The sequence below is a fragment of the Melampsora larici-populina genome, assembly GCF_000204055.1.
Source record: "Melampsora larici-populina 98AG31 unplaced genomic scaffold MELLAscaffold_27, whole genome shotgun sequence".
Lineage (NCBI taxonomy): Eukaryota > Fungi > Basidiomycota > Pucciniomycetes > Pucciniales > Melampsoraceae > Melampsora > Melampsora laricis-populina.
In genome coordinates, this window is record NW_006768791.1 from 643,565 (window position 1) to 667,967 (window position 24,403).

At 40.4% G+C, this 24,403-nt stretch overlaps 4 protein-coding genes across 4 annotated transcripts; all 4 read right to left on the reverse strand.

Annotated features, from left to right (window-relative positions):
* Window positions 1-700: 700 nt before the first annotated feature.
* On the reverse strand, window positions 701-4,352 carry MELLADRAFT_37211 (uncharacterized protein; the record flags this gene model as incomplete). The annotated part of the gene is made up of 13 exons (XM_007411874.1): window positions 701-1,042; window positions 1,161-1,264; window positions 1,385-1,543; window positions 1,643-1,753; window positions 1,843-1,928; window positions 2,019-2,735; window positions 2,803-2,912; window positions 2,983-3,101; window positions 3,207-3,395; window positions 3,497-3,641; window positions 3,750-3,963; window positions 4,071-4,149; window positions 4,232-4,352. 13 exons carry the CDS (start codon window positions 4,350-4,352, stop codon window positions 701-703), a joined length of 2,496 nt encoding a protein of 831 aa, XP_007411936.1.
* A 3,511-nt stretch (window positions 4,353-7,863) lies between these two features.
* On the reverse strand, window positions 7,864-8,184 carry MELLADRAFT_108141 (uncharacterized protein; the record flags this gene model as incomplete). The annotated part of the gene is made up of 1 exon (XM_007411873.1): window positions 7,864-8,184. One exon carries the CDS (start codon window positions 8,182-8,184, stop codon window positions 7,864-7,866), a length of 321 nt encoding a protein of 106 aa, XP_007411935.1.
* A 4,204-nt stretch (window positions 8,185-12,388) lies between these two features.
* Window positions 12,389-13,753, reverse strand: MELLADRAFT_108142 (uncharacterized protein; the record flags this gene model as incomplete). The annotated part of the gene is made up of 2 exons (XM_007411872.1): window positions 12,389-12,451; window positions 12,527-13,753. The coding sequence occupies 2 exons, from the start codon at window positions 13,751-13,753 to the stop codon at window positions 12,389-12,391; spliced, it is 1,290 nt and encodes a 429-aa protein (XP_007411934.1).
* Window positions 13,754-17,007: 3,254 nt separating this feature from the next.
* MELLADRAFT_108143 (uncharacterized protein) lies at window positions 17,008-18,359 on the reverse strand (the record flags this gene model as incomplete). The annotated part of the gene is made up of 3 exons (XM_007411871.1): window positions 17,008-17,061; window positions 17,136-17,619; window positions 18,046-18,359. 3 exons carry the CDS (start codon window positions 18,357-18,359, stop codon window positions 17,008-17,010), a joined length of 852 nt encoding a protein of 283 aa, XP_007411933.1.
* Window positions 18,360-24,403: the final 6,044 nt, after the last annotated feature.

Below are 24,403 nucleotides of genomic sequence, written 5' to 3' on the forward strand. Positions count from 1 at the left end.
AAACTTACAATCCCTTTGATAAAAAACCACATATTGAAACCTTAGGTTTCTAGTAAAAGAAAACAGGTTCCAATTACTAATCTTAACTTTCAACTCAGCTAAAATCTCTACAACTTTTAGCCCCATTAGCATTATGTAATCTCATCTTACTTTACTTCATCAATAATCTTACCATGATTCTTAGATACCGTTATAAATAAGACAATGAACAAACACTCTTTCCAATCTATACAATAATACCAAATCCAATACTTCATTTCAATTCCTCTAAAGTTAAATACAATAACGAGAAAAAAACACCATCTTTCAAAAAAAGATAAGTTGGTTCCTTCAGATTATGATCAACTCTTTACACACTTTTTCAAAAATCTTATATTGTCAAACAAAATTCGATTTCTTCTATATATATAAATTTAAATGCTACTACACATACTATGATCATCAGGTTTCACAACCAAACCTTTCAATCAAAAAAAAATCTTCGCTTGGCTTACCTCATCCTCTCTTCTCAATTAAAGCCAAATGACCTTAATTTAATAATATCTTAAATCCTCTCAAATACATAAATATAAGCAAACCTAAGACAAAAAAAAACCAAAAAAACCAAAACACCAAAAAAAACCAAAACGCCAAAAAAAACAAATCAGTTGGAAATTTAACTCAACCCAGAACCCAAATTCAAATTCAAAGAAGAAGACACTTACGGAGATAAAGCTTTAGCACTCAATTTTCCTTCATTAGCTTCCATGACTTTCTCATCATTAAAAAACACCCAATCTTCCTTCACATTCACCCCATTCTCATTCGATTTCTCGTTCGATTTCTTAAACCTTAAATGTGCCACATAATGTCCACTATGTACAGATGGACCTTTATGAGAAACAAACCCTTGAAGTCGATACTGAGCCGGTAAGTTTCGATCTCCAAGAACAGATGGTGGTCGATCCTCTTTCAATACATCATCAGGTCCGAAGAGCCGTTCTTCTCCTTCATCTTCTGGATGATTAAATAACCAGTCAACTGCAATGTCCATTTTTCCTTTCTAAACAGAAGGAAAGAAAGAAGAAAAATCAATAATCGGTGGTGAATTCATTTTATTCTATTTTGAAGAAGCAAGATATCAATCTTGCAGATTTTTTTGAAAAAAAAACTTCACAAACCGACACTCGTAAAGCTTTCCTAGCTTGATTCTCGGTAAACCCCATTTCTTGTAACCCCGATATATTTCCTTCTGGATGAACCTTAGGTGCAGCAAGAGCCAAATCTTCATCTAATCAATCCAAACCAACCCCCCCAACAAAAACAAAAGACCAAAGAAAAATCAGAAACTCATCAACCCAATCAAAGCGTGTTTTTTGAGGTGTTTTGATACTTTTCAACCAACCTTTTTCATGTAAATCATCATCCATACGTTCAAACAACCAATCAGTTGCAACTTGTAAATTACGATTACCAGTTGCATGTATAGCTTTCAAACATCTCCATTTCGGGAATCCCATACTCATCAAAACACTCAATGTTTCTTCATTCACCTCAGGTACAGCTTTGTGATATCACACAAAAACCCACCAAAAGAAAAGCATCAGCAAATCTCAAATGAAATTGCTCTTATACATCTCAATTTAAACTTCAAATCACATACCAGGTGATGAAGCCTCTTCAAGGTCTGGTAACAATTCCTCCCCTACTTCTTGACCTTGACCAAGATAAGGTTCTAAATCGATCTTGTCTCCTTCGATCATCAAAGGTACCTCTGTTCGTTGATTCATTCAAATTTCCCATCAACATCATTCATCAAATTTATATGATTTGTACATCTTCAAGACGGGAGAAGATACCTACCTAATTTTTTTGGAACCCAATTCACCACCTCGAACCGACGAGCATGCACAATCAAGTATTTAGGAAACGATCCAATCCGAGATGACCTATATAAAACAGTCAAATCAACAACCATCACAATCAATTTATAGTCTTGCGTCATCAAAGAAGCAAAGTAAACCAAAAAAAGGACAAACGTCAAAGCAGTAGTTTTAATCCGACACTTTGGACAAGTATACTCCACTGAATTACAAGCCATAAAGCTTTCCAAACACTGTTCCAAAGTGACCGGTTGATAAGCCTTCTTTCCCACTTCAGTCTCACCACTGTTCTCTTTTTCTTCTTCTCCATGACTCATCATCGGAATCGCAGGTACCGGAAGACTTAAAGTCATATGATCTTCTAATTTATATTTCACTCCTTTACAATTCTCACATTGAAGTTTTTGTTCTAATTGAAATCTAAAAGGTTCAGTAGGATCGGTCAATTTAACATCTGGATTTTGATCAGTTTCAATCTTTTTGATGTGTCCTTGAATCGTTTCAAACAAATATCCAAGAAATTCTTCGGCATCTTGTTGTTTCATAGTCGAAAATTCATGATGTCCACGTCCAACTAAAGCTTTGAACATCATTGGACTAATCCCTTTTTGGAAAGCAGCAGCCGGTGTAGGCGGATGAGATGGTTCAATTTCAGCTTTCACATCTACTAGTGGTGGTGTGATAGGATCATTGTTAGGTATAGCATATCGACCCGAAAGTAAACCGTGTGCGATTTTGTTCATTTGACAGTCTAAACACTCTGAAGGGAATGGTGCAGTGCAGGTAGATGCATGTGATACGAAATTGTTATAGTATTGAGACTGGAATGGACTAAGTGAAAATAGCATTTGTAAAACAGAAGCTATGTAACAACTATGAGAGACAGGATCAGAACACGGTATCAAAGATCATCAGAGATCAGATAGTAAGCTAAACAAACCTATTTCCCAAATTCTTTAAACCAGTAAGACCAGGTCCATGTACAGGTACAAGATGTTGACCATCCTCACCAGTCATCGAGAAATCAAACTTGAGATTATGTTCAACTTGCTATAAACCATCGAAAAATCAATTTTTTTTTGAAAATAACGAATGCATTGAAAAGAGAAAACCAATTTACCAATTCAGTCATACTCTTTTCAGTTTTTTCTTGTTTTTCAAGCTCGATTCCAAAATGAGCCAAATGTGTTTGTAAATCACTATCAATTCTAGCATCATCACAATTATAACAATACAGATCTATCGGAAGATCCCCAAAAGAACAAACCAAAACCAAAATAACAGAGATCAGCCCCGAAAAATCTACTAAGAAGGGAGTGATAACAAAAAACGAAAGAAGTTTACCTGCAGATCCTTCAGCAGTGATCGTACCGAGTTTAACATTCACACAATGACCTGTATCATTATAATGTTTCAATGCATGACTATTCCCACCGGTTCCACCGAACTGAGAACGACCACAACCCAAACTTCCACATTCTAAACAAAACCACAGGTTTGAAGATAATTCACAAGCGTGACAAGTAGAAGAAACTAAAAATATTCAAATCATAAAAAAGCAAACAAAAATTAACATGAGTCCTTTCAATACAAGTTCGATCTGATTTGATTTGATTGAGTGATGGTAACTTTACCTTGTGGGATTGGATTCGTTGGATTGTCTTGTTGTTTCAGTCCGGTAACATGAGCACATTTTTCGATTTGTTCTTCCCATGCAGCCACTTCATTTAATCTAGCAGAAGGAGTCGAATTAAGAATAGCAGTACTGATAGCATCAAGCTATTTGACAAACCAAAAAGAAACCGAAAACTGATTAACCGTCTTTTATAGGAAACAAAGAACAGATCGGTAGAAAGAAAAAAATAGATCACAAACTTGTTCTGTCACACTTGGAGGCGTCGAGATCGGATGACCATCACAACCCATAGCATAACATTTGAGAAAACTAACAAACTCGTATTGATCGATTGGATTTTCTTCACGAATCGCTAGTTTCTTTAGAGGTGGTTCTGATTCATTGGTTCTTTGAGATTTAGGTTTTGAGATCCGTTTAATGTTTAAGGCTAATGAATGGTTTTGATTGATCGCATGATGCTTTGCGCTGTAAAAAAACCATCAATCAACGCAACCAAATCAGTTTTCTAAACCCATCAAAGTAGACTAAGGAAACACTGATGAGAGATGTTTTAGATGGTTTGTTCGACTTACTGATGATGATCAGGACTCGCACAACCACCATTAAAACATTGTAAACAAACATCAATTCCAGATGGACTATCTTGTGAATCTGATCAATAACCAAAAAAAAGTGCACAACTTTATCAGATCAAGAAGATAAACGTATCAATTGATCAAACACGAAAACTTACCAAAACATTGAGTACATTCTTCTCGATAGACCATCGAACGATTTGTAGGTGATGAAATCCAATCTATCAGTTGTACTGCATGCTCACATTCAACGCGGTCTGGCTGGGTTGATTGATTCATCTTTTCTATGATTAGTATGATTTTGATTTATCGAGAAGCTTGATCGTCGAGTCTTGGGTTTAACTTTTGGTGATCAGAGAAGGTTGTCTGTCCTATGACGACACAAGGGCAAGAGGCACGGTGAAGTTTTGGGTTCTTCCTAGGTTGACTTAAGATTCGCGAATGACGAGGTACAATGACTTAAATACACCACGGCAGGGTTTAGACCGTCCAAGGGCGGCCATCTTGTGCGTAGCGATGGGCGGCGCGAGGACAGCCCTCTCGGCCGACCGTCCTAGGGTCGAAAAGAGGCGGGAGAGATCCTCGGACCTCTGGCCGCCATGATGCTGCGCCAATGCGGCCTTCATGCCGGTCAGCGTGGTCCACCTCCGCATCGCGCGGGCCAGCTTGGTGCCTCGGGCTTATCCGACCGTGGCCGCGACCTACGGGGCCGGGCTCTTTTTGCAACGAGCTTTTGGAGATCATGCCCGGTAATTGGTTTTGCCATCGGGTTTCTTGGCGGGGCAGTGTTCCTACCAGCTTGATCACCTCTCATTTGGTGTTCTGAACAACATCATCGCTAGGATAGGGGGCTGGGAAGGGGGATCCAATGCCTGCTCAGCAATGTGGATTCCAACGAGTTCAAAAAAAAAAGAAAAGTATATATTCATTTATAAAATCCAAAAAAAAAGTGAACATCTCAAAATCTAAAGACAGTGAAATCCTATGCTCTGACTAGATGGCCGCTCCTCAAAGGTAGACTAGTTTTGTTTCAATTTAACTTGTTTGGTTAGTGTTTCATGCAATACAGTCATTATGCACTTTTTTTTAAAAAAAAAAGAACAACATCATCATGTTATGTGAATTGCAAAAATTTGAAAAATTTGTAATAATTTCTGTAACGTTGAATGAGGGAAACAAGAGAGACAATGGAAAAAAGTCTCCCACAGTTTTGCGGTGTGGATGCTGATGGCCCAAAAGGTGGACTACTGCTATTGTGCAAATCATAAGATTGTGGTTGGTCATTTCGACTTTTTTCCACAAAGTTTGATTTACTTGCAAAATGCCCACAATCGCCAACCCCTCCACCACTGCCACAATTATATTGGAAATGAATCAGTGTGTTTCTTGACTTTTTGTCATTGATGAATATCTGGAGGGTGCCGGATATTAAAAAGTGATTGAACCTTGTTGACCGCCGTGCTGCAACAGAACCTGGTATCGCTCCTGATCACTGAATTCCTGATTGAGAGACCTGTTGTGGATGTCATCAACAATAATGTGCCCAATTGAGAAAGACCTGAGACCACCCCACACAGAAGGTTCATTAAGTTTCTGGTTACCAAGTGTGGGTGTGATGGATGCTGACCATGGTGTATTTTTGGAATGAAAGCAGACAAGTGGCTCCCATGGGTAACACTGGTAACCCTATCAAAATCACCAGCAAAGAGTCTTCCATTATTGTTCAATCTAGTCAATTGTATCATTCTGCTATAGATACATATCTATTTGTTTGGATTCCAAACAAAGTTTAATAAAATGTACATCATATTGAAAGATGATTGCTTCCTCAGATTACTCAATTCATACCAGACAAGCTCGAGGTAGGCAGTTGACAAACTCCTCAGTTAGTTGTGCAATCCAAAATTCATCCATGGTGGAATATCTTTGATTTGTTGGGTTACGCACAAGAATGATTAAACAGGTTCTTCATATTTTAAATGCTCAACACATTGATGATTTCCATTACTTCATGTTCCTTGATCACATCAGTGCGCAACATATCTGCGATTGGGATATGCATGCAACTCCCAATTCATGCAAAACCTTTTTTTCAACTTGTAAAAAACCGCAATTGATCCACTTGTCTTGCATTGATCCATATCATATGCTTTGATTGTCTTGTTTCAAAATGTTATGTTGTTAACTTTGGAAAACTTTATATTCAATGAAAGTTTTCTTATGTATTGCAAGTGATCTGTATCTCCCAAGATTGGCAGATCGGGATAAGGTTTTCCTCCATGCATATCATATAATTGAAGTTGATAATGAGAAGGCAAATTTCTGAAGTGAAGGTTGTGTGTTTGTTGAGGTTGAAGGATACAGATAGGGGAAGAAGGTGTTATACAGGGGATTTGGGATGAACACTGGTTGTGCTGGGTGTTCAGTTGGAAGACCTGGCATGACAAATTTTCCGGCCAAGTGCAAATGTAAGAAGGAATTTGGATATCCAAGCCCAGGAGGCGGTTACCAATAGTTTGGATGAATGAAAGGTTGTGTTGTGTTGTTACTTTGGATTGAGCCAATTGAGTTTGAGGCCATTCCAGCGCAGGACATATTGTTCCGGTTTTGCTTAGACATGGCGCTAAAGATGAGAGATAACATTAAACAGGGATTGTTGGAATGATGGAAATGGAAAGTAAAAGTAAAAGCTTGGGATGGCTGTAATGTGGATTGGAACAAGCAATCAGTAGAGGAAGGCTCGACTCTGATGGTTCTTGCTCAACAGGAAGGCACAGAAGCAGGGAGGGAAGGAAACATACAATCATGAGACACATAATCTTGTGTTGATGTGCCTCAAAAGGTGGTTGGTTTCCCTGCAGACAGGGCAGAGGCTGGGTGGTTGTGGTTAGTTTGGTTTGCTGTGGGTGGTTAGTTCAATGGATGTAATAATATGGTGAAGTGGCTAAGTTTGTTATTGTGATGCCACCCCCTGTGAAGTTGAGGAATGGGGATGACTAGCCTGGTATTCTCATTGGGGGCTATATTTCCCGTACCGTATCTGTCCGGTGTACTGCCAGGGGTGTGTGTTGTAGCATAGATTGGGTAGCTACAGGTATCAACCTCAAATAAGCGGGCATTTGGTTATTCAACCCGGGCGGGAAATAGTGGTGTCCTTAAAAGAAAAAAAAATGTTTCAGTTTATGTCCCATTTTATTCAACATAGTTTATTTTGCTTTAGTTCTTTGGTTTTGTTTATGGTTTATTTTATATAGTTCTTTATTCTAGGTTTTAATGGTTCATATTCATCAAATTGTTATTTATGTTTCTTTGGGTGGTTTACATTTTTTAGTTGTTTGTGTTAGCTACATTTTTTTGTTGTATGGACCGCTAGCCATCCTGTAGGGTGTTGATTGGTTTTGAACATGACAGTATCATTATCCCTTAGGGGAAATTGGTTTTACGTGTCTTGAGTTGTGTTCTATTGTGATTTTTGTAAGTTCTATGCATGACATTTCTATCTGTTAATAACAAGTGACCAAATTCAATGAAGCTGTTCCTGATATTGCAAAAGATATTCATCACCAGAGAGCAGGGAATCATAGATTTTTAAAGAACAACACTTTCATTTATCAGAACACCCATGTTTGGCACAAATTGGCGAGATCATGAATCCGTCTTTGAGAGAAAAATCACAAACAGAAAAAGAGTGAAGTGGATTCCAATTTGGCCCTAGCACACTACATAGCTTGAGGTACAAAAACACAGAACAATCATTGACATGATAAAAATTGGTGTGGTGTTTAAAACCTCAATGATGACCCGCTATTGAAATCCAAAGAAAGAGATCACTTTCTTCTGACCCGCTATGTACCAAGCTAGATCCAATGCACTCAGTTCCTTCAGAAGTTTCAAGTTTCTCATCAGAACCCGGTGCATATACTGTGACTTGGTGATTTTCTGAATTGGACAATAAGCCTCCTCCATTGTCTTCAGGGGTCCAGCTAAGACCATGATAGGTTTCACCAGGAAGGAGTTTGAAACAATCATCATCATCCTTACCAGCAATTACAGCTGTGCACATCAACATGAAGCCAATGGCCAAGAATTTGGGTGATAGTACCAATTTCATGATGTAGATGAACACGACTAGATGAACAATTAATGGTCCATTGGAGTTAGCTCTTGTATATTGTGAATCATCATGAAGAAACTAAGACCAGAACAATTGAGAGGGCATTCAAAAAGATAAAAGGGGAAGTGTTTCTCAACTTGTTGTTAATTTATCCTGATTCTAATATTTGTCCAATGTCACTATATCAGCAGATGAACAATTCCGAGGTGTTGTACAAAGGAAAGGGGGCTCACCTGAAGTCCAAGAACTGTGTGGTTCCAAGAAAATATATTCCACAAGATCTGAAAAAGCAGACGCATATGAATGGGTCAGGATCAAAATAACTGGTGAGATGAAGAGAAAAATCGGGATCATATTGAAAAAACAGTTCACATTATCAATCGCTATCCGGAGGATATCAACCAAGTCTGTCTAATCGAAGAGGACAAGGGGAGAACACTTCTTGAATTTGGATAGTTCTTATAGATTTTTGCTAGTCCCTATTTTTCTATCTTCAAGGGAAGTCCGAACAGGATCTCAGCTGAAACGAGCAGTTGACAATTGATATGATCTTTGAGATAGTGTTCCAAACCTAAGAACTGAGTCGAGTTCTCAATCTAAACCGATCGATGAGTTCTGCGTTTAGAATGCTCAGCTAGAGAACCAGTCTTAGAACTTTTCACCCTAAAGAAAGTTATCTACAACAAAACCAGATCTATGCCGTAAGCGATTCTTTGTTTTCCAAAACTCGGATGGATATGGAATTCCGGATCAAAGAAATGGATGGGAAACGATTCGGGTAAATTGAATGATCAGATTCAACTGAGGGTTTAGTCGTTGAAGAGCTCAAGGAAGTTTGAATCAAACAAATCAGCGTTTCTTCCGATTCCTCGAAACCTCATCCGAAGCTTGCCTCGACCCATGCACCACCCGTTTTATGTGAAAAAAAATCATCATTCGATGCTCCTCTTCAGAGTTATAAAATCACTAGAGCATACGCGGGCAAGCCGGCCGCTGAGGCTCATGTGCGGCGTCCAGCACACATTTTAAGTTTGCCGCTATACTCAATGTCGAGCTTCAACCTCATTTCAAACTTTAAACTCTCCGAGGCATGGAGCCTGAAACAATATTTTATTGCATCAGCTAAACTTAACGCTCATTGTTATTGTAACTGCTCAAATTCTCGCCAGGATGCTATCATATTCGGAACGTTCACAAAGCCTCCCGGAAAAAAAATAAGGCAGATTTCGGAATGCTGATCTCCACTTCAGGGGAGTAATTTATGTACATAAGTAGTCAGTGTTACAGTCGTTTGCCAAAAGCTTGCCGCAAATTCACCGCCAAATTGCTCGAGTTTTGCGGGCAAATTTGGGCGAGCTTTTTTTTAAAGTGCCTTTAAGCAAATTTGCATACAACACTCCAAAATTTAAAATGAGATGACTAATATACCTTAGAGGAGCGGCCATATAGTCAAAGCAAGGTGTTTTGTTGATAGTAGGATGCATTTATAATCTTTTTTTTCCACTTGTATTTGTGAAGATTGCATACCTTTCCTATTTGGATATGTATTTAGGGGGCGTTCACTTAAGCGCATTTTCGGGAAAATTCACATTCTTGGATATCAAGAATTCGCATTCTGCGAAATGCGTTCGATATGTTATTTACAAGCATTCTGTAATGCGCAGAATGCTTGTAAAATGCGACTTTTCAGTCGATTTCCCACAATTCACTTTTATTGAATCTTTCCTCCTATAAATCACATTATCAACTCTTTCGTAAACCTCTATCAAAATCTACAAGGTACCTTCCACCGTACAGAACCTTTCAAATACCATCATTCACCACCTTCTTCGAAAACCATCACCGGTCTTATCATTCACCACCGTCTTCGAAAACCATCACCGGTCTTACTTCAAATCCAACCTCTTCCTTCATCTTCTGTTGGCTACACTCTTGATTCAATATGCCTCAATCCGATTCTGATCCTGAAGAAATTGAAATTGAACCAGTGAAAAACTTAAGATTAAAAAACAAATCAAAAGACAAACAAAAACCAAAACCAAAACCGAACAAGTCAACTAAAGTCACTGATAACAGGGAAGATAAAGTTAAAGATAAGAAGGCAGATGATTTCAAAGCTGAAACTGAAGATAAAGGCGCCGCTGGTGACTCATGGGCTCATAAGGATACTCTCTATCTCATCGACAAAATCAAACATCAAATGGATCTCGGCCGAGGTAACGATGGTGGCCTCAAGACCGAGGCTTGGAAAGTTGTTTTAGAAAACTTCAACACCAAATTCAAAACCGACACATCTTTGAGACAATTAAAAAATCATTTTCAAAGGGTAATTCTGATTTTATTCTTTCATTTCAGCTCGACTGACTCTCTTTATGTTTTTTTTATATGTACATAGTTGAAGAAGACTCTCAAGGCTTTTGACAAGATCATTGATTCTTCCGGCGCTGCTGGAACCAATACAATGACTGGTGAGGTCCATTCTGATAAGGACTGGTGGCTTAATTGGATTGAAAAGGTAAGCAAGTCACTTTAAATTAACTTCAACATATACACCTAGTTGATTCAGGTGATGGCTATCAATCATTACATAATAGGAAGGAAATGTTGATGCCAAACCAATTTGACACAGCGGTTTTCCCGCCTATGAAGCTGTACAAACGGTTGTGCCTGCGAAGAACCTTCGAGCCAATGGTAACAATGGATACAGAACTCAAAGTATTAAAAAGAAGGCAGTTGACTTACGTGATGATGACTATGAGGAAAACAAAGATGAGGAAAATGAAGACGAGGAAAATAATGGTAAGTTTGATGATTCTCATCTTCACCATTTGTATTTGCAAGGGGTATTGATGAAGGTTTGAATGAAGACCAACATCAATCTCAATCTCAGGAATCAGATTCAAATAAGGACAAAGACTCGGATCTTGATGCTATTGAACTTGGAGGGGCTCCACCTCCTTCACAGAAGAAGAGGAGGAACACTAGAACTGTAAGATACATTTTTCGATGTTTTTGTTTGATTCACTTTGTTCTATTTCTAATCTTTCTTCTTTTGATTCAACCCTTTCATCAAGTCTTGCTCTCGAAAAGACGGTCTCACAGCGGCTGAAGCTTCCCTTGACGACAGTGACACTGACAAGGACAACAGCCCAGAGACCCGCTTTGTCCGCAGCAAACGGAGCCCGATTGGACCCTCAGCTTCAACTTCAAAACGCTCTTGAACAACCGGACCAAAGCTCGTAGCTGAATCAATCAGAAACACCGTTGATCGAGTTACAGGTATGGAAGATAGGAATGACAGCGACAAGTTGGCTATCGCTAAAATAAAAACTGAACAACACCCAATGCAACAGGAAGCTATGGCGATCTTCAACAAGGGATGCGCCAACAATCTCAAACCTCAACACATCATTTTAGCAGCAAATGAGATGAAGAAAGATGACTCAGCATCCTTTTTCTACCACATGGATAAGAATTATCGTTGGGACTGGTTAAGGAGTGAAGCCAAGATATTGGATCAGTATCAAGAGAAAGATGGAGATAATGAATGATATCTTCATCTTCATATATGACTAGCCAAATTCGGCGGCGGGCGCCGCACTCTTTACCCAATCACGGCAACTATCACGTGAAACTCCCCAATGTACCTTCATTGTCTACGCGTCTAGCTCCAGCACAGTGCCAAATTACACACACTTGATTCGACGCTTTTACATGATTACCGGATACTTTGTATAATCCTCATGTGGAGGCCCACTGTTTTTGCCAAGAGTCCACCACCAATACCGAGGTCCATTCTCCATTGAAGTTCACTTTTGATCGAATTAGAGTACAATAGTTCAGGGCATCTCTCATACAACACCTACTACGTAGAGGGAACAGAAAGAATTTTATGGTTCAAGCGCTAATCATTAAAAAATCTAAAGATGCTGACAATACAAAATTGAAGTTACAAGATTTTTGCGTTGGGACTCATCCCAATATCCCCCTCCTCACTCTGTCATGCTCCATAGTATGCATTAAAACTCTCTCTCAGCGACACCGCACAACTTGTTGAAGACAACCTACATTTACTGAGGCTTATACATCGTGATCACAGGTAATTTGATCAGTTCACATATCAAGTTCTTTCTTCATTGGCTGACTATCAAAGTTTCATAGACTTACGGTCGTACTTCTTGTCGCACAATGCGTATGACAATTATCTGGTTCGCTGTTTGCCTTTCCCATTGGCCGCATCTTGTTCGAAATAATTAATTGAGGCCTATTGAAAGCCAGCCCACCAAATTGTTAATCGCACAATATACAGATCTAATGCGGGGTCAGACACTTTACGTACCAATACCTGGGTGTACCTCAGTTGGCTTTTGAACTGGCATCTGATTCCAAAGCGCTTAAATAAATCTACCAAGTTGCCACCCAGCACTACCGTTTCGTGTCCAGTTATAAAGATAAAATGTTTCAATCTAGGTGGGAATTTAATATCCGCGACTTCCTCCAGCAGCTTCCTCCAGTACGCACCGCTTTTAGCATAAGAAGTAATGAAAACACTGACTGTTTCGAAAAAGTGCCAATTAAACCAATTTGGTCTTTGAAACGTAGCATTGACGTACATACTCCTGAACACTCGAAGACTTGGAAATCGCGTATAACGAAGCCGATCAGGCATATGGTCAGGCATCTTCTCAATAAACAGTCCGCCTAGCGTATCTTTCATCGAGCTGATTATTGCTTCTGAGTCACTCATGTAGATTGTCGGACTAAATTCCAATAGTTTAATTTGCCTCCCGGGGGCCTGGCAAAAATTTTTGACTGCACTGATATTCTTGCAATGTAACGTAACCCAAAAGTGCATTAATTTAGGTAAGGCTCCGGTCCTCAAGGTTAGGGAACTCAAGGTACCGAACTTGAGCAAAAGTGATTCTAGTTGATTAGTATGGTTTAATATGCTGATCAAAGAGTTTGCATTGTTCATGATGTTATGCTTTTTGTCACCTTCAACAAAGAAAGTTTTCAAATTGTCCACACCTCGAATTGCAAGAGCTAAATTGTTTGAGAAACCAACGGCGCTTGTAAAACTTAACTTCAGGTCAGTCAAGCTCAAACCACATAGCGAGATGATTCCCGTGGTATCTTTCATGAATATTGACTTGGTGTTGTAGTGTTTGTATTCTAATTCAAGCTTTCTGAACAGGCGGTCCTCTGTGCTTTCGTAGAGACAAACTGGGTCGAACTCTGGTAGGTACATGACGCGATCCAAAGCAAGTCGTCGAAGGTGAAAACCGGGAAAACTCGACGTAACTACCCCTTTCGCCCATAGGTCACTCATGTAGGAATGCGCCCAAGGAGATTGTAAGTGCAAGGATTTGTATACGAATGGTGGAATGGCGTCCGCCCAAGATCTTCCAAGCAGTCGCAAGCTGAGTAGACTTTTAACGGATGTTTGGTGTAGGAAGCGATTATCGGCACTGTTGTAACCATCAACTGCGAAATGAAAGGCATTGGCTTCCCAATACATTATGATCAACGTCACTATTTCAACTGGGAGGGTCGGAGCTGGAAGCATCCTTGTGAGTAACTTCGAATCTGAGAATGTGGTCAAACAAACGGTACTCCATGCATCGAATTTCTGCTGATTCCATTCAAAGCTTCAGCTGTAGCTCATTCAAGCACTTAGGTGTAGAAACCGCGTATTTTCAATCATTTTCATTTTATATTCAAATGCGTCATGCATAAGGGGACTGGCTGCCGAGCCAAGGCTTTACTCATGTTGAGTAGCTCCGCCTATAGAAGTAGCCGAGAATGTGATTAGCAACGGTGTTTCGAGGACAACCAAAGTGCGAGTCATTAACTCCTTGATGGCTACCATTTCTGTACCTAAAGTTCCCTCAATCATGTTGCTGCAAGAGAAGACGAATAGCGTGGACATCCTTGCTAAAAAAATGTGCGGTATATTAGTTGCCTTGTTAGTTAAACACTGAACAATGCTGTGGGACCTGGGGAAATGCAAGCTACAAAAAAGTTGTCACGCTCCGTCGCTGCTTTACTTATTAACATTGTAATAAGCAAAATGTGAATCAAGAATGCAAAGGCCCGCAGCAAACAAAAAATTTGGAAGTAAGAAAGACAAAAAGCGAAATGTTTTGAAGAGGAATGACATTTGGGTTCGAACATGGTTAAGAGTCAACACAGAGTGAAATACATGACTATTGAATTAAAGAGCTGAGATAATAAATTTGACAGAAAAATATCAAGGTCCCTAAATTGATGTCCTATTTCGATGGGTCAATAGCAAAGAACGCTAGGTCAAGATATGTTGTAAGATTTACACTATCTTAATGACTCTTCAATTCTTTGGTTGGAAAGCTACCTCAATTACAATTCATAAACATCTAATCTCTACTTAGTTACAGCCATAGGTTTGATAACCCGTTAATACTACCTTTTTCAAATGAAAGATTCCCAATTATATACTGCCATTTACTTTGCATTAAGCTCGTGACCTGTGTTTTATGTTGAAAGGTTTAGAGCCCTTGCCTTCGTGGGTCAGAAGGTAGTTACTACTCACAATAATCGAAAAACCAAGAGTGACGAGATCACATCGCTTTTTGGTCATTTACGTTGTCTTCGCCCGCATTTTCCCAATCTTTAGTATATTCAGGACCACACCCAAGTTTGCTTATTAATCCCTTGCAAAAAGCGAAAAGTTAGTTATGTTTCGACTCCGTATGGTCCTATTAAGATATTTATAAATTGCTCACCAGTATTTTGTAACAATCCAAACTGTTTCTGAAATGAGATTTAATTCCCTGAGCTTTTAGCGCTAAGATCAATGATTCGTCTTTGAATTTGTGTCCTTTTTCAATCATAAAGATGAAGTGTTGCAGTTTTGGAGGCATGGTAAATCGTAGCTTGTCGTTGAATACACTTCTCCAAAATTTACTATAACTATTATAACTTGTGATGAAAATCTCGACGTGCTCAAATATAGTCCACTCGTACCAAGCAGGATAATTAAGAATTCCATCCATGTATATGCTTCTTATCAGTCGAAGCTTTGGGAAGCTCACCATACGCAGATTGGACGGAACATTACTTGGAATTGTGTTGACGAATAGAGCTTCAAGCGTAGACTTAAGGCTAAGGACCACGATGTTTGAACTGGGATCAAAATACATTGGCATAAACTCTAACATTTTGATTGCCCGCCCCTCAGTTCGACAAAAATCAGTAATGGCGTCTTGATTTTCCGGGTGCCACGCTACCCAAAAGTGCTTCAGGTTTGGAAGAGCACCGAGATTCAATCTCAAAGAAGTTAAAGTACCAAAGTTTAATGATAGGGACTCTAGGGCGTCGGCGTTGTTTAACACAGCAATTAGAGAGTCGGCGTCGTTCGCATCGTTGTGGGACTTGTTGCCATCAATCAAAAGTGTTCTTAAATTTTTAGCTCCTTTTAACGCAAGGATTAATTCGTCTGGGAAACCAAACGATGAAGTGAAGATGAGCTTTAGATAAGTTAAATTAAAGCTGCACAATTTGACTATTTTGGTGGCATCACGCATGAAGATAGATTTGGTTTTGAAATGTTGATACTCGATTTCAAGTTCCTCGAGCTGTGGATCCTGAATGCGGTCATAGAAAGATCCAGGCCCAGTATTGGGTCGGTGCATAACTTGATCCAAAGCAAGGCAGCGGAGATTCGAGAGGTTTGAGAGCAGTGAATGGTCTTTCCACTTATCGATTGAATTGATCCGTACCCAGGGAAACCCAAGTTGCAATGAGCTATAAACAATTCTTTGAATGGCATTGGCCCAAGAGCGCCCGAGCAATCTCAACCTCAGTACATTTACAACTGATGGAGGACGTAAGAATTTGACCTCAGCACTATTGCATTGGTCATCTACTATAAACGCAGCTCTATCAAAGAAATGAAATATAATTAATTCAATTACTTCTACCGGAAGTTCTGCTGTAGTACGCATATTGAATATTTTGAGAAGTTGAATTAAAGGTAATGTACTCAGTAATCGTATTAAATTTATCGTATTAAATTTATGTGCTCATAAAAGATTGTTGCATAACGGAGGAATCAGAGACATTAGGACAACAAATCTTATTTATCTACAAAACTGAAGCTTTCCAAGTTACCCGATCCCGTACCAAAGACCAATTAATATGTACATATTTCTTTCTGTGAACTTCAGATTCGAGTTCTATGAGAGAGTGAGGCACTCGGCTTTACTCTAGTTACCGCTCAACACCACATAGATAGGCAAATACCACAATTCCTTATCAAGTGCTCCCAACTCATTTATTGGCTCGTGGTAACGTATTGGCCGGTCCATAGTCGGACGTAGATAGAAATCGCTAGGGATGAGATGGGTACTGAGAGGTATGCTGTACATGGAATTAACATTGTCTGGTAATATGGATTAAGCATTGGATTGTTGCCAATTTGGTTCCGGAGCGAGGGAACTGCGGATTTGTTTACTACAGGGAGCGAGAGAAGGTAATATGTAAAGAAACCTTTGGCTTCGTGATGTTTTACGCGAGCTATTTAACATAATCACATCAGTTGCACAGACAGACACGAAAAACAAAGACATTATCTCGGCTCAAATAATACAATTGCTTGTTCTTAAGGTCATCATTGGTTGCTAAAGTTTCACGGAATACAACACTCCTTTTTCATGTAGCCAGGCCAGGACACATCATGCTAAGCATGTACTTTTGAGCGTAATCTACATGCTTCCCTGTGTTGATCATGATTTTGAAAGGGATGAAAAGGATGGCAAAGACTTGTTATACTCTGAAAGCATCCTACCACCTTTCAAGAATATTTGAGTCCACACTCTTGAAACTGTCGGCATAACTCTATTTCAGGAAATAAATAATTCTTAGTATTACTTTCATAGTATATGGTATAAACAATAGCAAAGTGTACATACCAGTACCTCGTTGTAATATATGTTTCCTTTGAATAGACATGTAATTCCTTGAGCAGCAAACAAACTTAATAAATCCATGTCTATCAAGTCGCTCCCCTCCGGAGTAATAAAAACAATAGATCTCAAGTTGACCGCCTTTGCTAACTTAGATGCGTCATCCCCACTGAGCAAGTCATGCCAAAAGTCTCTCGTAAGGATATAGCTCGTGATGAAAACTCTGATAGTCTGAAAAAAAGGCTTTCCTAGCCACGTAGGACCTTTGCCTGGGGAAAGGATTGGCATAAAGCGTAAGATCCATAATTGGGGAAATGACATCTCAATGATATACCGAGGAAGTTCATCCGGGATACTCTTGATGAAGAGCCCCCTTAGTTGATTTTGGAGCGTCAGCAATATTGGAATTGGGTGTTGTGCAAAGTTCGTTGGTACATATTCTAACAATTTGATCTGCTTTCCCGCTTCTCGACAGAAACGCGTGAGCGTGCTGGCATTCCCGGGGTGGCATGATATCCAGAGGTGTTTCAAGTTAGGTAGAGCCATTTCGTTTGCGTTGAGGTATTCTAAATTAGCCACTTTGAGTGAAAATGACTCTAAAGAAGTAACATTGTTCAGAACGACACTTATTGATTCGCAATCATTGGTGATATCTCACATGATTGTTCCTTCAATGATCAAGTTTGTTAGATTATTGATTTTTTTGATTGCCGTGATCAGATGAGTAGGGAATCCAATGGCATGTTGAAAGCATAATTTTAGATGTGATAAATTCGGGCCACACAGCCTGATTATGTCGGCTGCATCCTGCATAAGCACCCAATTAGGATCGCGGCGTCGGTATTCAAGTTCTATTGGCCGAATAGTTTGTTCTGCTAATGAACCGAGGGAGCTGGAGTGAATGCTTGGGATAAACATAAGTTGATCAAAGGAGAGGTGGCGTAGGTTGGAAAGATCTGATAAAGCTATGTCACGTCGCCACATCCTCTTAACGTAGTGATTAACCCAGGGAGTTCTCAAGTAAAGAGTTGAATAAACAAATTTTGGTATGATAGCTGCCCATGATTTTGAAATTAATCTTAAGGTAAGAAGGTTTCTAATTGATGCTTGGGTTAAAAAACGTCCGTCACCGCTATTCGTTGGGTCGCCAGGCATGGAGGCAGAGCAATCTTGCAAGCCGTTGATAATTTTCTCTATGATTTCTACTGGTAAGCTGGGAGACGGTGCCATATTTTGGTGTGCGGTTGTAGTTTGGAAGAGTATTAAGATGGCTGAACGGAAGTTGTTTGGTGCCTTTATTTTATTGGGTGGGCAATTCAAGTTTGGGGCATGGTAAGTATCTGCATGGCGTCATATTCTGATGGTTTAACCTGATCACAAACACACTTGGATACTCCAACTATCTAAGGAGAGACAAAAGTTTGACGCGTGAATGTACAAAGTAACAACACTCCCTCGTAGCCGTGTAGCTCTAATAATATAAGTAGCTTTGTGTTTTACCTATTGTATGTGGAAATGGTATTTTAATAGCGTCGCCAGGGTAGATGCACACATCCGCAAGTTTTGAACTTATACCTCACTTACGCTCGACTCTACTCGCTTGCAAATATATGGTCTATGTGTATTTTACTCTGGCCGATAGGATAGATGGATTGATCTACATATAACCCATGTATCAATAGCTCGCCTAATGCTTATACACTCCATACGGCCATTCACGGTGAATTCAGATATTGAAACCCAATACTTTCATACTTGACTTCGTGAAACAGATAAGTAAGTCTGATCCCAAATTAGAATTTGGGAATAACATATATCGCGTAAAGTAGGAAGATAAGCATGCCGTTGTACTAAAGTGGATACATAGTTTGTAAAATGAGAGGGTTAGATTAGAACAACAAAACAGGCGAACAGAAAGACCGAATGAGTGGAGGATTTTCACTCCATGTTTTGTATCACAGCGTGGTCGTGGAAGCGCTGACATCACGAGAGTCAGTAGTTCCATCGGTCTTTTAACATTTCCTTTACTTGATAAGGGCTCTCATCGATGTAAGACAACCAGGTGCACATGTAAATTTATATGCACCTTTATGAGAGATATTATCAAATTGAAATAACAATTTGTCATTTGAGTTTCAAAAGTACTCAAACAGTACGCTTCGGTTTTGAAGGAATGAATAGAGGCACTACGATTTTCGCATGTAATGAAACTCAGTTTTGACCCTTATAGACACTCAATATTATTGTAGTCAGACACGTACTTGATTTTTGGGTCCATTGTCAGAACTTCAAATATTTAATACCGGGTGAAAAACTATGTTGTCTGTAGCCGGCTCATCGGATTCTGATGTAATGCAAACATTAAAATTAGCTGCATTTGTGCATCTTGACAACGCTACGTAAAGCTGGCCATGGGAGAAGACTGGTTTGGGCAAGAGTACCGTTACCCGTTCAAGGCTCTGCCCTTGACTCTTGTTGATTGTCATGTAGAACGCTGGCGTCACTGGCAATTGATAACGCGAAAAGTGGATTGGGCAGTCTTGATTGCCTTTGTGTTTTAACTTAATTTTTGGTAAACTGATAATTGTTCCCTTCATATCCCCAGTTAATATTCTGCATTGTAGTGCATGTGGTTGATAGTCCGTAATTAAGAGCCGCGTCCCGTTACAAAGCCCGTTTGTCAGGCTTAAATTCCTCAATACCATGACTTCTGCGCCAACTTTCATTTTGATTCTATGATGTGGGAACCCAGGGAAGTTAAAAGTGTTCAATATGTCTGCTGGAATTGGATCAACGTATGTTTCGTCCATGATGTCGATTGACTGTGAGGTGTATTCTTGGTTTGGCAAAGAAGCCATGATGTACTGGTTCATGGAATTCACTGTGGCGTTTAATGGGGTGATAATACACCGGTGTGAATAGAAGTTTGTCAATTCCGCCCATTTTCTTTGTAAGATCAAGTCGTTCACGCCTCCATAGTCAGTGTTTAGCATTTGTGGGTCGCATAGAGCTGGCGGTCTTATAATTGTAATGTTACAGTATCGTAGTGGAGTCTTGGATACGTGGGTAGTCTGGAGTTTTCCAGACCCAAGATCCAACAACCACTTCGCAAAATTAATGTTTGCTGGATCGGGATTATTGGCTAATCCGCCAAGTCTAATGTTTGTTGTTAGCCCGAATCGGTGTATTGATTCCCATAAGTAGGAAGCCTTCAAGGTTGCCTGAGCTTGTTGCATTAGGTTAGACCCTCGGACAATTGGTAGCGTTTGGCGGAAATCCCCTGCAAACAATACAGTCTTCCCTCCAAACGCTCACCAATATGAACCCCAAAAATACGGAAAAATATGCAGATTGGAGATCTCAAACCAAGGAACAGAATGCATATTTTTTCATATTTTTTGCTCTGTTTCTGACCTTTCCAGATTTTTGTATACAAATAATTTAATTTTCTGCCCAGAAAATGTTATGAATCTTGAAAGCATTATAGTGCGCCCATTTAGAAGTAATAATGAGGCAATGCCGGCAGCAGATACTGCTTCGAAGGGAATCTGGTTTGCATTGCAAAAATGAAGAATGCAATTCAGGACGAAGGTTTTTCCAGTGCCTCCCGGACCGTCCAGAAACGCTAAGTACGGTGTATCGTTGACAATGGCTTTGCATACATTAAATACGACGGCTGTTTACTCATGAGTCATGACGCGCAGCATTGCAGTATATTTCCTAGAACTTTCCTCAGGAGTCGTTGCATGAGAACCCGTCCTCTGACCATCATCCGGGAGCTCTAATTCATACAACAGTTGTTGGTCTACGTTGGGCATATCTACGTTTGCTAAGCTGGTTTCCATTGCTATAAGAACCTTTTCCAATAGATGTAGGCCGTAGTTTTGAATTTGCGGTTCGGTGGGACGAGCTCAAGGATTAAGACGTTTAATCATGTGTTCGCAATCGTCTGTTAGGTCGTGAACATGATTCGCCCACAAGCGACGTGGTTCTGCTGGAGAGCTATGTATCAAAATTATTGCGAGCATGTGCCCTAGTTGTCTCCCCGTTTTCCAGGTGGCAGCTTCAGTCAAGGACTCATGATAATGCCGGTCGTCAAGGAGAAGTCCCAACCTACTGGCCGCCTCACAAAAACTATTGAGTTGGATGCCATCGATGGTACGTAAGTCGTCAAATGATTGTGTACCGCGAACGTGAGACAGGAGTAAACGTAAGTAGTATACTTCGCCATGTTTGATATTAGCGAAGTATACCCGCCCAATGGACATAAGACTGTTACGCCTGGGTTCTAGTTGTTTGTTTCGCTCGTTCCAAGTAAAAAATTTTGACACTTCTTGATATTTCAAAGAGCGGATTGTTTGATCCAATCCTCGTAATGGTACGTTCTCTCTACAAAGTCTAAAATATTCTGTTAAAGTCGTCTGCTCAGCTCTCCCAGTGGTAATAGCTCGGCGCAGACCGGCCTCATCCAGGAAGTAAACCGTCTGTGCTCCTTCGAGATGTAGGCTCAATCGTTGAATGGCAGGATATCTGCCTGTCAATTCGAACTTCAGCAATCGCCAAATAGCTACCAAATTAGACGTGGTTAGTTTCCGGCATCCAACAAAGCAGTCCGGGTTCAAATATAGGCTAACCTTCCGTTGCTGATAAGAATCTTGCATTAACGTAAGCCAGGATCTCATCATTATCAGGATCGTCAACTGTTGCCATGGTTCTATCGTGACCTTTGAGAATATATTTGAACAGATACTTAATAGCTCGGATGCTAGCTGCTACCTCGACGTTTATGTGGCATCCATACTTCAGAGTCAAGAATCGATTGTAAGGAACGACGTTCCTATTGTTGTAACGAATATGACCTTTATCATAATGTCGTCCATTGTCAGGTCTCTTGTATGTTGGATAGGCGTCTTCAGCCAGTTCAGTAGCTTCGCAAAATGGACGTGGGTATCCTAGTCGGCATTCGGACCCCGTCCAACACTTGTATTGTTCGCATGGACCGTGTAACATGAATTTAGTAACTAACTTGTATAGATCATTCTCGGTTTCGGGATCGGGAAGTTGGGCTGTGATCAGACAATCTATGTGTTCTGGTCTTGTTGGTTTATCTGCCGGATCAAGAAATAGGATTAAGTGAACATGTGGTAATCCTCGTTTCTGGAACTCGACGGTGTATACGTAAGCTACACATTTACCGAACCGCTCTTGTTTTGTAACGTCGGTGAGTAAAGAGTGAAACTTCAAGTGAAAGACCCTTGCAACTAAGTCTGGACGGTCTTCGGCGGTCTGTCCGTCTAGTAGTGCGTCCGTGATTTCTGTCCACTGCGGGTTTGCAGTCATAGTAATAAAAAGGCTAGGATGCCCAAACTCAGCTACCAAGCTCATGGCGTCTTGGTACAGTTGTTGCATGTGCCTGGGGCTACCGATAAACGTCGAAGGCAGCACAATTCTTCGTCCTACTACTTCATCATCCATCTCGTTACCCAGTGCTTCGACAGCACCACTATACAACTCTGCCCGAAGTTCTTTCTGGTGAAACCGGATGAATTGGAGCCTGGAGTGCTCCACGCAAACGTACATATCAACCGAGAATTCTTGGAAAAGGCGCCCAGCTGCGAGTATAATTGAGAAACTTGCTCTCTGAAAAAGAAGATAGGCAAACCATTCGAGGTTGGTAACTATCCCATCAGGTCCTAATGATATTCATAAAGGTGAGCTTCAATCATACTTTTGGTATGGTACTTGGTACGGCCAATAACTCACTGTCTTCAGTCGGATTCCGGAAATTCTCATGCCAGGTTTGTGAACCGTAAGGGAAAAGTAAGGGGTATCGTAAAGCAAAGTAAGCAGTATGTAGCTCTGATATTCACTGCTTTTCCCCGGTCTGCTTCTCCAAAATGATATCCCTTCCACGAGCGCCAATTTCCCCATCGCCTTCGATTATAGCAGCGACCTCATTGGAGGTTGGGAGGTTGTAACGTCGGAGGTCCGTACCTGCTGCTTTTATTGTATTAATTCGAAGGGTTCGGGTGTCTCCATTGTTGCAGATAGCAGCGGCCGCGCGGAAGACATTGGTGTACGGATTATGTAGGGTCATGAATTCCTGAAATAACAATAGGATCTGTGGATTGAGTTGGTTGTTAAAATGGTAGTTCCTTGCTTGGACTTCAGCCTCGCCGCCTCCACCGTATACAAAGATTTGTGCAAATCCGGGGTGGTTTCCGGGTAAAGGCATGAGGGAGCCAATCCTATGAGATAATTGGCCCGAGATTCTAAAGGTGTAAACGCCGTGTTGTCCTTGTACAGACCTGTCCACGGTGGCTCCAAGGGAAGTAAATGACATTGCATTGTTATACTTTTGAATCAAAGATCGAAATTCTACGCAAACTGAAACAAACTTGAGCTGGCGTGAAGTCCCGGGGGTCAAAGGATAACTTACCTGGATCTAAACGTGTTAGGAGAGCACGGTAGAAAGGAGGGACATCCTGCCCTACGTCTTGGGCAAAATATCTTACTGGCAAATCAATTGCTCCATGTTGGCAACAGTTTCCATAGGTGCTATGTAGTGCGTTCTTGTCCTTCACGCGTCGCTCGGCCACCCATAGAAATGCTCCACATCCAGAACATTCATCTGTTGGATGACCGATGTAATGTGGGATTTCGCCAGGGAACCGAGCGCGTAAGCTGATCTCGTGACCCAATGCTTCGTACCGAATTGCTGGGCCTTTTCTTGCCCGATAGATAGGCATGCTTAGTTAAATGGGAACGAAGCCCGGTGTTTGAATATTTCAAACGTAGATAACACGGAGTTGGCTTGTAATCTGATCGTAACAGACACCTAATTAGTCATTAGAAGAGCTTGAAGACTAATTATTCAGAATCTCACGAGATGTTTGTTATAGTTGATGTATGCGTTCTGAATCGTAAAATTCGGCTATGGATATCTGCTTTCAAAAAGATGAATAGTTGAAGTTTTTTGATTCTTCGTCAAGTTGGCGGCGATAACAAAAGTTTCAATGATTTGTGCTTTGCCGCATTTAAAAGGGCTCGTTTGTTGATTCCTTCGGATTGGTAGGTGCGTAACACTTCAAGCTCACTATTATCTGCAATTTTGAGGCAGCATTTCGCCATGCCTGGTAACAAATGATGCCGCTACCAAATTCACAGTCCGCGGAGACTCGTAACGTGACATCACCCATCTTCAGGGTTGTCAAACCAAAGTGAAATAGTAACATGCGACCATCGGTCGTTAGACCACATCCTACTTGATTTAG